This window comes from Pseudorasbora parva, chromosome 3 (genome assembly GCF_024679245.1).
Source record: "Pseudorasbora parva isolate DD20220531a chromosome 3, ASM2467924v1, whole genome shotgun sequence".
In the NCBI taxonomy this organism is placed as follows: Eukaryota; Metazoa; Chordata; class Actinopteri; order Cypriniformes; family Gobionidae; genus Pseudorasbora; species Pseudorasbora parva.
In genome coordinates this window covers 24,628,667-24,642,110 of record NC_090174.1, presented here as the reverse complement: position 1 = coordinate 24,642,110, position 13,444 = coordinate 24,628,667, and the positions used below count along the sequence as shown (strand labels likewise).

Sequence of the window (13,444 nt, the reverse complement as noted above, 5' to 3'; positions counted from 1 at the left end):
TATCTTTGTTAGCACAAGATCCTTTCTGCTTCCATCCCGGAAGAGTGGAGTGGACAGACGAGGGAGGATCAACATCTATCGAGAGTGATGAATGCCTTTAGACGGAAGAGTCATGCAGGATGTCCTTGACATTAATCAAAACTCTCTCTCTCTCTCTCTCTCTCTCTCTCTCTCTCTCTCTCTCTCTCTCTCTCTCTCTCTCTCTCTCTCTCTCTCTCTCTCTCTCTCTCTCTCTCTCTCTCTCTCTCTCTCTCTCGTTTGTTTGTTTGTCTGTTTGGTAAGCTGGGCTGTTGTGGCATCTCTTCACTCATGTCCACTGATAGCTTGACTTTAACGACATCATTCATCAGGGAAAGTGGTCTGTGCTGTGTTTCAGGACTTTGTGCTACATTTTAAAGTAATTTTCTGTTTGTTAGAAATATTTTTTTTATAGTTTTTAAATAGAATTTTCCAAAGATGCTACATCCAGATACTTAGTATTGCTGATTTATTGAGAGTTTTATTTATTTCTTGATTGATTAAAGGGTTAGCTAACCCAAAAATGAAATTTCTTTCATTAATGACTCACCCCAATGTCGTTCCACACCCGTAAGACCTCCGTTCATCCTCGGAACACAGTTTAAGATATTTTAGATTTAGTCCGAGGCCTTTTTTGTGCTTTGAATGTTAGTATATGCCCGCGACATCAGTTCTTTATTTAGACTCTTTTGAAGCGTCGACAAATACATTTTGGTCCAAATCATATATATATATATATATATATATATATATATATATATATATATATATATATATATATATATATATATATATATATATATTCTTAAATTAAAATATTTAATGTATGAAAGCATGTCAGCCTGGGTCAGTCTATGAGGATTATGACCATATGCAATTTGTTTCTGACATTTCCATTTCAGTGCCCGTATAAATAGCACAGGTCCAATTAAAGCATCTGACCAACATCTGATGTAAACAGAAAATAATGGAGGAAGCCAGGAAACACTTGACCCATGGTATTTAACGGTCAGAAGTTTATGGTTTATCAAGAACATCAGCAGATCAGAAGTAGAAATGCGATGAAAATGGAAGATATTACCATTGTAATGTTGCCATGTATATGTTGTCAGTGCATAACCTTGATGAACAGATGGGCTCTGCTTTCAGTCAGACACAGCACATTAGGAACAATTTAAAAGAAATCTGAATATTGTTCCACGAATATGATGCATCCTTCAATCATCTCAGAGGTACACAGTTTACTTCATTGAACTGCCCAAATGCTCAGAGTCTAAATAGAGCAAGGATGATTTATGTGGCCTACAGTATGAGATAACTGTTTATCAGTACAAAACTATGGGAGGACTGTGATATACATGCCAAAAACACTTGACGCTCATCTATTTTTTATATACAGCCCCAGAATTTCCATGCACACGACAGCCCACAAGTTAAGAAATTCCCACGTTTATCAAACTGAACCTCTACAGGCTGCATTTTTCAGCCACAGTTATTGGTCTGATGTCATCATTTTTCTCCCCTGTGAGTTTCATTTGACTGTCTTGAAAGGATCAGTGCTCTTTTTGTAACTGACAAAGTTCCTTTTTATAGTAAAAAGTTAAATCGATCTACTAGATTCATTGAATTAAATTGTTGTTAATCATGCAGTATTTATGTAATGGCATAAGATTAGATCCCCCAAAATTCATATTTTATATTACATACACTACCGTTAAAACATTTTGTTTTTAAAAGGTCTCTTACCTTACCTTACCTTATCAAGGATGCATTTATTTAATCAAATATATAATAAAATAATTATACTGTGAAATATTCTTGCAATTTAAAATAACTATTTTAATGTATACATTTAATAAGTTATATTACATATTTTATTTTATAACTGATGGCAAAGCTAAATTTTCAGCAGCAATTACTTGAGTCTTTAGTGTCACACGATCCTTCAAAAATCATTGTAAAATGCTGAACCCTTTTTTATAAACAATATCGAAAACGTAAAAACAAAGCGTTCTGCTGCTTAATATATTTGTAGAATCTGTTATATTTTAATGAGCAGAAAGTACCAGAATAGTATTTTAAATAATTATTTGTAGCATTATTAAATGCTTAACTGCCAGTTATGAATTTAATGTAACCATTTAATGTATCCTTGATGAATAAAAGTATTAATAAAAAAATAAAAATAAAAATAAAATTTAAAAAACCTGACTTTTGAACAGTAGTGTATTTGATATGATAATACAAAGCATTTCATTGCATTTTATTGTGAACATTATTCCCACAGTAAAGTACATTATAAGGTAAACAAGTTATTCAGTGATAAAATGCTGTCTGAAGCAATGTTTCCAGCGGCACATGCATTTTCTAATCCCTTTTACTTTCAGCAGCAAATCTAAATACTGTCAATGAGTATCAAGACCATATCAAGCAGAGAAAATCCACCCCGGAGGAGGGCAGGTGGAAAGAAGAAAGAACACACACACAAAAAAAGAAGTGTGCCACACTGTGCATTCCCTTGAACAAACACTCGTGGTGAAGGGGTCGGCGTGCAAGGGCTTGACAAACAAATGACAGGAAATGACAGACTTTGAGGAAACACCTCAGCACGACCTGATGCTAATCGGAGAAAGACTGTGGATGTGGCAGCCCCGATATCACCTATCAGCACTGGAGGCAACTCATATGGAGAGAACGCTTTACATCCTTGTCATTTTGAACAAACAACACCTCCAAACACCAGATAGGACACCATTGTCAGCTCTGTCTGATCTGATCTGTCCATCAATCGGTGGTGTGTGTGTGTGTGTGTGAAGAGGGAATTAAGTGAAGGAAGCTGGCAAGGGTGAATAATAAGAAAAGCACAGATGCTAGACGTGCCCACCTGTTCAAAAACTAATTAATCACAAGACTTATGATACCATTCTGTCTGTAAAAGAAGGGTGGTATACTACTTATTTTCTTCTCAATCTAAAATGACTTACTATCAAGGTCATTTTCACTGTATCAATAAGAATTGATTAAATTGAACAATTTTGCAAGGATGAAATTTGCCCCTTGTAATGTTCACGTTCAGGGAAGAAGGAGGTGGGAACAGGTGAATGATCAACGTAAAGTTTAATTGTAAAAAAAAACAAAAAAACAAACAAAACGAAAGTAAAGCGACAGCCCGTCACGGACGACTGCCGTATATAAACATGATAAAACTACACCATAAAGTCCAGGCCTGGTCCTCTCGACCTTCAATGTCACCACTCTTCATTTAATCCTCCCGAAGCGCATCCATCAGACATGCTCATTAGCACTCGCGCCACTGGCCTTGCTCCGTTCCCACGGCTCTCGCCCCGCCCTTCTTGCCATATACTGCCATTGCCCTTCGCCACCGGCCGTGGCCACAGCTCTAGCACCCAGGGCAGACGAGGTAAGAGAAAAGGAGACAGAAGGATGAAGAGAGACAGAGACAAGACAGGGGGGAGAGATAAAAAAATAGCATCATTACTTAAGGCTGATTTATACTTCTGCGTTGGACTTACGCCATATCCTCTACGCCGCAAGTTACGGATTGGTTTTCATTTATACTTCTGCACTATTGTCCGCGTCAGTATGCAATTACACATGCAGACTGCTAGTGGGCAGTGTCCACAGCCATGTTGATGGTAACCCCCAGTCTCAAGGCAAAAGCCGAAAAATTTACTTGTTTACACTGTTATTGCATGCGTTTAAAACACACCCGAAATATCAGCAGTGAGGGTGGCAGATAGAGGTTTACTTGCACCTTGAGTTGTTGTATGTAATACAAATTAAGCATCTCTAGTTGATTATTAGATTAACATAAGGCGATCTGGCACTGAATGCGTTTGTGAAGTCATGCAGAGTGCTCGTGGCCGCTGTTTTCAGGTGGCTCATGCACCGACTAGCACTTCAATCGATTGCTGTTGCGGAGACTATTCAGTCCGTTGAAATCACAAAATGAAATGCACCCATTGTGATGTAACCATGTTCTTGATATACATCACTGATTAACATTTTTTGGTTTTAATAAGTGTCAAGTTGTGTGTGCTTTTTATGGCTGACCACAGCTCTGCAGAAACTTGAAAACTGCTTTTTCCTTGATGAACGCAAAGGACAACTCAAAACTGTTCACTTTATGATTTTTTATTCTCATAAGGATGGAACAGAATAGGTTGATAACCTTTAAAATACACAGACAAAACCATGAATTAGTTACAAATAAATCTCAATTTCACTTTCTCAAAATAAGTACAAATAAATGTTACTGAATCCACAAACCAAACCAAACAATCATTTAATCATTTAGATTAACCTGGGATTTCTTAATAGTTAACAATCAATACCATGATTAAACTTATCTAAATTCAACAATGCACATGTTTAAACCTTCAAGTGCTATGTTCACATAAAGTATTCACTATTTAACTTAAATTGTATTTTACAACCAAACAAACGTAATATAAAAGCATGAATTTAACAGATTTCAACACATTCCATCCTATTCTGTCCTACCAGTTGCGTCTTCGGATGATCAGGAGCTGTGGTCATTAGTATCTCCTTTTAGGAATGAGTAAGAGAACCAAGCAAGCTTTTACCAAGCATCTCAATGCCATGCACATGCTCTCCTTGTGGGTGCACAGTTAATATGGTCCCCCAGAGCACTTCCTGTAAGTTGGTTCCAACAGCTCCGGTTGCATGGTTGCCCCCTGCAGTTTGGGAGTGCTTTGAGTGCCCTGAATGAATTTAGGCTTAACTGCTCAGTATAGCTTGTAATCATGACTTGACACAACACCTCCCACTTGACCTCCTGGTTCTTCAACCCAAGGAGGTCACACAGTACTGTGATGTTCAATTTAGTTACTCTCTATTTGATCACGTTGCTGCTCTTCTACTGGAAGCAAGACAACTATCCGTCTGACATCCCTGTGAAGAACTGTTGCAGGTATCTTGATTGAATGTTCTTTCACCTTTTTAGTGGGCTTCACAGTTGGGACTGAGTAGCTGGGGAAGGATCGGAGATGTACATCCCTAACAATTCCTTTATTGTCAGTGTTAACGTCAATGACTCTGGCAAGCCTGAACTGACCTCTCAAGGCGTTCTGGTCAGCCATCCAGACAACATCTCCAATTGCCACATTCCTGTGAGCTGTGTGCCACTTAGTCCGGACAAACAGGTTTGGTCCGGCTAACTGACTCCATTTTCTCCAGAACCTGTCAACTTCTGTTTGGATGGTTCTTAATCTCTTGTAAGAGTAGCCTTCAAAGTCAAAGGTTCCTGGATCTCCTCTGGGTCCAGTTCTACCGAGAAGAAGTGAATTTGGGCTTATGTATTCTACACAGTCCTCCCTGCTCTGAGTCCTCGCATCAATAGGCCGTTCATTGGCGAGGTTGGAAGCCATAAAAAGGAACGTTTGAAATTCCCCCCATGTGAAGACTCCATTACCTCCCAGATTTTGTAAAGCTCTCTTCACAGTCCGGACAGCAGCTTCAGCAGCTCCGTTTCTGTGAGGCGAGTCTGCTGGATGAATCTTCCAGCTCCATTCTGTGCCATGTTTGGAAACTTCGTTTTCAAGCTTTGATTTCTCCAGTCGGTCCAGAAACATGTAGAGCTCTTCAAGGGCAGGTCTGGCTCCAACAAAGTTTTTTCCAGGATCCGACCACAATTTCCTCGGATGCCCTCTCAGTGCTGTAAATCTTTGGTAGGCTAACAGGAAGCCTTCAGCTGACTGGTCACTGACAAGGTCTGTGTGCATAGCTCTTGACACCATGCAGCAAAAGACAATTCCCCACACCTTGAGTTTCACTTTTTTCCTCACCTCATCCTTCACTTCATAAGGTCCAAATAAGTCCACTGTTGTGTACTCAAATGGATTGGCTGGTGTTATTCTCTCCGATGGAAGGTCACTCATGATCTGTTGGCATCTTCGGGCCTTAAGTTTCCTGCATGTCACACAATTATCAACAATCTTCTGAGCTAGTTTCCGGCCTCTTAACACCCATGCTTTCCTTCTCATCCGGAGTAGTGTGCCTGCGATATCTTCATGGTTTGCCCTGTGGGCTTCTTGAGCTAGAAGAGTAGATACCCATGATGTGCAGGGCAAGATTGGTACTGCAGTTTTTTCTTCATTAAAGATTTGGAATCTTCCTCCACAAAGCAAAAGTCCAGTGTTTTCCTCCTTGACTACAGCGAGCCTGCTGAGTGTGGTGTCTGGCAAGGTTACCTCCTTTTGAGCCGCAAGGAAGAGATCCCTGAGTGCATCTTCACACTCTATGATGGTAAGTGTAGCTTCCTTTACTCTGGACTTGATCTCAAGAGCTGAAGAAATCTTCTTCGGCTTGCTCGTGGTGGTGGTCTTGGCCAGCATTCCTTTCCACTTTGTGGCAGCTCTCCACACCCAGGCAGTGACTCTTATCAATTTGGTTAAACTGCTGAATTTACTGATATTAAGGATCTTCCCCACTGAAGAACCAGAAGGTAGTCTCCGGACTTGGATTTGGGGCCCGCTTCCGCTAGGGCTGCTTTGCAGGTCTTTATTTTGGTCAGAGGTTGGAGATTTTGGTATTGTAGTGCTATGTGGAGCATGTTGGGGCTTTTTCCCCACTTGTGCTCGGGTCAGTGCTGCTGTAAAACATTTTCTTTGGAGCTTGTTTATACCTTCTCTTGCATCTGCAGCGACCTCTTTGGCTGACTTTGTCGGCCAATCCTCTACAGGTCGTTTCAAAAACTCTGGGCCATTTTGCCACACAGAGTTCTCTTTGAGGTCCTCTGGGGTTGCTCCTCTTGTTGTGAGGTCAGCAATGTTTTGCTCACCTGGAATCCATCTCCAGTCCTCAACTGATGTGGACTTCTGGATCTCTCCCACTCTGTTTGCAAAAAAGGTCTGGTACCCATAACTGTCTCTTTGGATTGCACCCAGCACAGTTTGACTATCTAGCAGATGGAGCCAACGTTCTACTTGCATCCGACTGTGCTTTTCAATGTATTTCCTGAGTCTTGCAGCGAACACACCACCACAGAGCTCAGCCTTCACTGGTTCTCCCTTTTGGTCAAGTGGTGTAAGCTTGGCTTTGGACTCAACAAGTCGGACTAGGATGCCTTGCTCTGTCTCCCATCTGAAGTATGCCACAGCTCCATAACTCTGGTCACTCCCATCTGAGAATGTTATTCCCCAGGGTTCTCCAATCCTTTTGACTGGTGTAAGGCTTCTATGGAAGGTAATTTGGTTGAGGCGTGTGTATTCCTCAAACAGGTGGATGGCTTCTTCTCTAAGTTTCTCAGACAGAGGCGTGTCCCACGTGTCTCTTGTTAGAGTTTTGCCTCCAGTTTCTTGAAATGCTTTTCTGACTAAAATGGCTCCTTTCTGTTTGGCAGGTGTTGCAAGGCCTATTGGGTCATACAAACTTGCTACTTGGCTGAGCAGTTGTCTTCTAGTCAGTGGATTTGGAGTTTTACTTCTCACTTCCTGTCCAACGAGATTTTGACTGATCCTCATCTTCTTTTTTCTCTTTGAGAAGTTTATTGAGGTCATGAGGTACAGTTTGTCTGCTTCGACCAAGTACCCAACTCCAAGCGCTCTGTTGTCTCCTTCTCTTAGTTGATTGGGGAGGATGAAGATTTCATCTGGATGTTCTGATGCAGATGTTTGCCTCCCACTTTGGCCTGATCGGACCCACGGCTTGAGGAGGAATCCACCTGCCTTCAGAATTTCTTCTACTTTTTTGGTTGTCCCGTCGAGTTTTTCCAGGTCATTGTGGGATGTAAGGATGTCGTCTACATAGGAATCCTCTTCAAGGACTCTCTGTTCCTCTTTCAGATGAGTGAACATGGGCAACTTCGCTGTCTCTCTCATGGCTAGTTGTGCGATGCACCCTGCTGGTCGATCGCCAATATTGACCCTGGTGATGGCATATTCCTCAATTTCTCCATCTTCACTGTCTCTCCAGAGAAATCTATGGAGGTGCATCTCCAGGTCTTCAAGCCACACTGAATTATACATCTTTTTGATGTCGCCGATAGCAGCATGGATTCCTCTCCTGAACCTTAGCAGTACTGCTCGAATGGGATTAAGTACATCAGGTCCTTTCAGGAGAAGGTCATTCATGCTGATTCCTCTAAACCTCTGGCTGCTGTTCCATACCAGTCGAACAGGTGTTGTTACAGAGTGTGGGTTTGGTGCTATCAAGTGACTGATGTACCATACTGGACCTTTCCAGTCAGTAATGTTCTTTCTAGTGAGTTTCTTTGCTGCCTTCCTTTCCACCATCTCATGGACTTGAGTTGTGTATGCTGCACGCCAACCTGGTTCTCTTTTGAGCTGTTTTTCCGTCCTCAGAAACGTGGCTTCCACTGCGCTTCTGTTGTTGGGCAGGGAACTTGGATCTTCAATCCAAGGGTATTTTGTGTCCCAGTGAGGCTCCTGACTATGCTCATCTGACTCCACATACCTGAGGCCTTGCCTGATTATCTCAAGCTCTCTTTCTTCACTAAGAGTCATGTCTTTGCCTCCTGGTTGACAGTTACCACAACGACATCCTCCACACATGGGTTCGCAGGCTGCACCAATGCTGTCCCACTTCCACCAGTCCAAGAACTCTCTGCCAATAACAGTTGTTCTGGTTTCAGCTCTCGATTCTTGCATCTGAGCAATTTCTTGATACTTCACTGCTGTGATTCTCATTGATCGTGCAAAATGAGTTTCAGAATTGTGCAGGGCCATGTCCACTACTTCACAGAGGTCTGGATGTGCTCCACCAACGATCTTTCCTAAAGGGCTTTCCCACAGGACAAGATCTCCTACTACCTTTACTCTCTGTGGAGCAAGTCTTCCTTCACGGTGGCTTATGAGAAGCTCAACATGTTCTGGTCTGTGAAGATCTTCCAGGTTGGTATCAGGGAAAAACTTCTTGAGTTGTTGTGCATTGATTACTCTGTGAACTTTTGCAATTTCATCCAACCCATAACAGATCATTTCATGAGCTCTCTCCGTGCCTCTAGGTGTCTTGACTCTTACCTTGAGTAAGTATCTTTTGGTCTTTACCTTCATGGCCATGCCTCCAACTCCATGGACGACGAGCGTGATCTTTTCACTTCGAAGCTTTAGTCTCCTGGCAGCTATGTGAGTGATGTAGTTGGTGTCTGATGCTAAGTCAATGAGAGTTCCAATTTTCTGCCCTGCGTTGGTGGTTACTTCGAGAAGCATAAGAATAACTGGTAATTCACATGTGCTTGAGTCCATCACTCCAGGAAGGCTTCTTCCAGTGCAGTGTGATTTTGCAGCCATGTTGGTGAAAGCTTTCCTGAATTTTTCTGCCATGTCTGGGGTAAGATCACATATTAATTTCTCTTGCTCCTCTGTGAATGTTTGCCTTCTGGTGCTGGGTTTTTCCACTTTCATGTGTTCCTTCCCCTTGACCCCTCCGTTAAGGCAGAGAAAGAAATGGTGATCCGAGGAGCTTCCTCGCCTGCAGTCTCTGTTTCTGCACAGGTAAGTGTCCGTACATTCATCATCCTCTCCATGACATCTGAGGCATCTTCTGCATGCTCCCAGCCTTTCGACAGCATTCAGCTTCTCACCAGGCTTTAGCTCTTTGAACTGCTTACAAAAGAAGATCTTATCACGGTGCTTTTCATCTCCACACACAACGCATCCTCCCTTTCTTGTGGACCTTGTGAAGGCATACCGCTTCTCCGGGTACGTAGCTTTCTTTTCAGGTTTTTCACTTACACCCAACTGGTCTAGTCTCTCTAGAATGTCCTCTTGTGTCTTTAAAAAATGTAAAAGGCTGTCGAAGTGATTGTCAGGTGTAACTCCATTTCTTGGATTGACCATGAAAGTCACCCAGTCCCTCTTCATGTTATCTGGCAGCTTACTCTCTATGGATCTGATGACAAGGGGATTCCTTATGGCTCCAATGCTTTCAAGCTCTGTGAGGTCATTCAGGGCCTTTCCCACTGCTTGAATTAGGTCAATTACCTTCCTTGGTTGGTATGACTTCAAAGGAGGGATCCTCTCCAGGTCCTCAATTATCTCCAAGGCAATTGTTGGCTTGTTTCCATACCTGTTTTGGAGTACTCTAAACATGTCTTCAGCACTGTTGTATGTTGACAGGCGCAGGTCTCTACATATTCTCTCGTCCACACTGTCAAGGAGTTGAAACTTCTTCACTTCCACTGAACCAGTTGGCTCTCCCTGCTTTTGCAGACTCTCCCAGTCTTTCCTCCATCTGTGGAAATTCCTCCTAAACCCAGTGAATTTAGGTAGACTGGTTGGCTTTATTCTCACCACTGGTTGTGGAACTGCTGTCGGTTGAGGCTCTGTCTGTCTTCTTTCCTCTTCTGCAATTTTCTGTGCGGTGAGGAATTCTGCTCTTCTGGCCTCGAGGTTGCTGCCGAATATTTTCAGATCTTTTACTCTGCTTTTCAAGTCTGCAGTCTCACCATGTGGGATCCATTTTTCCCAGTCTTTCAGGCTTTCACTTGCATCATGGATTAGCTTCCTTGCTCTTTCCAGCTGTAATTCATAGCCGTCTCTGCTGATAGCAGTGATGGGGATTTCTGTGGCTCTGTCACAGGCTTTCTCCGCTTCTTGAGTTGCAAAGTCTACCTCCTCTTTACCATATCTTGACCAGAGGTTGAATCGGACTGCCTCACGGATGTCCTCTAGTTTCATGTTGCACTCTTCAATCATGCTTTCAAGATCAGCCTGCTGGTGCTTGTCAAGCTTGACCTTTTCCTCTTCCTTAGTTCCTGCTTCAGCCAGTAGGCCAGCCGCGTAGTCCTCATTTGCATCGCTGACATTCCTCGCCAGGGATCTGAGCTTGCTGAACTCCTCTTGTAGTTCATGCTTAATCATTTCTGCTGCAGCTTTGCTCAGGTAGTTTGCTTGCTTGGTGAAAGCAGATTTAGCTACGGTCCGCTCTTGCTTCAGTTGCTTGACTGTTTTCCCAAGAGTTTCCTTTGCCATGGTGAAGAGTTTTACAGTTAATTCTTCCCTTGCGTCGACAGCTTGACTTCAGGCCTTTGATCCTTGTTCTCACTGCCACGCTGGTTATCAACTGTCAAGTTGTGTGTGCTTTTTATGGCTGACCACAGCTCTGCAGAAACTTGAAAACTGCTTTTTCCTTGATGAACGCAAAGGACAACTCAAAACTGTTCACTTTATGATTTTTTATTCTCATAAGGATGGAACAGAATAGGTTGATAACCTTTAAAATACACAGACAAAACCATGAATTAGTTACAAATAAATCTCAATTTCACTTTCTCAAAATAAGTACAAATAAATGTTACTGAATCCACAAACCAAACCAAACAATCATTTAATCATTTAGATTAACCTGGGATTTCTTAATAGTTAACAATCAATACCATGATTAAACTTATCTAAATTCAACAATGCACATGTTTAAACCTTCAAGTGCTATGTTCACATAAAGTATTCACTATTTAACTTAAATTGTATTTTACAACCAAACAAACGTAATATAAAAGCATGAATTTAACAGATTTCAACACATTCCATCCTATTCTGTCCTACCAGTTGCGTCTTCGGATGATCAGGAGCTGTGGTCATTAGTATCTCCTTTTAGGAATGAGTAAGAGAACCAAGCAAGCTTTTACCAAGCATCTCAATGCCATGCACATGCTCTCCTTGTGGGTGCACAGTTAATATGGTCCCCCAGAGCACTTCCTGTAAGTTGGTTCCAACAGCTCCGGTTGCATGGTTGCCCCCTGCAGTTTGGGAGTGCTTTGAGTGCCCTGAATGAATTTAGGCTTAACTGCTCAGTATAGCTTGTAATCATGACTTGACACAACAATAAGAAAATAAATAAACTATACAAAGCGGATCTATGTATTTATTCACTAACATAAAGAATCTCTGCACTACAAAATAGTGTTATATAGCAGATATAGGATAATTTCTGAACTATAATTTCTGGACACACGCACTCCTGTCACAGATTTATTTATCTATAGACCTGAGGGAGGGGTTCTGGCAGACCAATCACAGTGCTTGCGGTCCGCATAGAGTTGACCCGTAGTTACATTTTTGGAGAGGTGCGCATCAGGGTATGGCGTATATGCACTTGATCTTGATGCAAAAGCATAAATTGGGCTTTAATGATCTGCTATTTATATGCCAAGTGAAAATAGTTGATAATTATATCTATAATTATATTATACTCATATAATTATCACCATTGGTGCTGTAAACAACCTAGTCTTCCATAATTTTGTCTGGCCCAACCATGCGTCAGTGGGTGGAGTTAGTGTAAATACTGTAGCATTTGCCAACAAGGTTACTGTAAAAATACACTGAAAAAAATATTCTCCCCCACATTAGTGTGTGGAAGCAAGGTTTTGATTAGTAGAATATTCAGATTTATTGTTTAAGACAAATTAGTAAAAAATTTTTTTTTTTTTAATACCAACTTTTAATTTAAAAAAACAAACAAATAATAATGTCACATTTGTCATTGTTTCATGTGAAATAACTCTAGATGTAGTTTCTCTGTCTCTCTGTTTGCGACCTTCTGTCACTTTCTGTTAGATCAGGTGAGCAAAAGAGGAAATAGTTCCTATCATACACAACTGATTGCTAGCAACATTAATTTTTCCACTTCATCATAATGCTATATAAACCCATACACTGTCTATTTTATTAACACTCTTTATGACCCTAGCAAAACCCTGAACAGTGTTTTTGGTGTTTCTAGCATGCCTATATCCTTATCCTGACTTTGTTGTGCTGTATACCTTCTGAGTCCTTTTAAGATTAGAACAAACAGAGTGAAATGTTAAATGTTCCCACTGCTTACTGCTCCTTTTGGGGCGTTGGTGGTCTTGGGTTGGGCCCTGCTTGCAACGTGCAGCATAACGTGTAAGTGTGGGTGGCCCAAGTGCCTCTCCTAATTCAATCATCGCCTCCTCTCAGCTTGCTTTTTTATTCCAATTTGATTAGCAGAGCTAAAGCCATCACGATTTCACCCAGACAAAATGAATGCTTGTATTAATCCTGCAATTTCCATTTAAAATGCGGAGCATTGACTTGATTAATAAGTGGGCCGATACTGAATAATTACGCTGCAAACATCGGCTATGGGTGAGAGCGCAGCTGGGGTTGCTTACAGATGCCCTATGGGATCTCAGAGGGGTCAAACCAAAGCATTGGCCATGACTGAGGTGATGAATCAGTTAGCCAATCTTTTCGACAATTAACAATCTGTGGCCCCTGTATTAATTTGCTGCCCCTGGAGTGGAGCCTGATCAGATGTGTCAGGGTCAAGGGTTAGAGGTCGAGAGCACAGGTCAAGCCCGCTGATTTGCCCTGGCAAAAATCAAAAGAAGAAAATAAACACATTACGTCGAAACACATTACCCAACCGGAGCTTACCGTATCAGGTGGCTTGCAAA

The 13,444-nt window shown here is 41.7% G+C and overlaps 1 protein-coding gene across 2 annotated transcripts; it reads right to left on the bottom strand.

Annotated features, from left to right (window-relative positions):
* Positions 1-4,157: 4,157 nt before the first annotated feature.
* Positions 4,158-11,840, bottom strand: LOC137070782 (uncharacterized). 2 transcript variants are annotated; one of them, XR_010904331.1, is made up of 2 exons: positions 4,543-11,840; positions 4,158-4,210 (listed from the first exon to the last, which is right to left on the bottom strand). XR_010904331.1 is itself a non-coding variant. In XM_067438220.1 (2 exons), exon 2 carries the CDS (start codon positions 10,992-10,994, stop codon positions 4,884-4,886), a length of 6,111 nt encoding a protein of 2,036 aa, XP_067294321.1. In that variant the 5' UTR covers positions 10,995-11,235; positions 11,568-11,840; the 3' UTR covers positions 4,158-4,883. The 2 variants fall into 2 exon arrangements, 1 of the variants encoding a protein (XP_067294321.1); XM_067438220.1 differs by having other exon boundaries at positions 4,158-11,235; positions 11,568-11,840.
* Between the last annotated feature and the right edge of the window lie 1,604 nt (positions 11,841-13,444).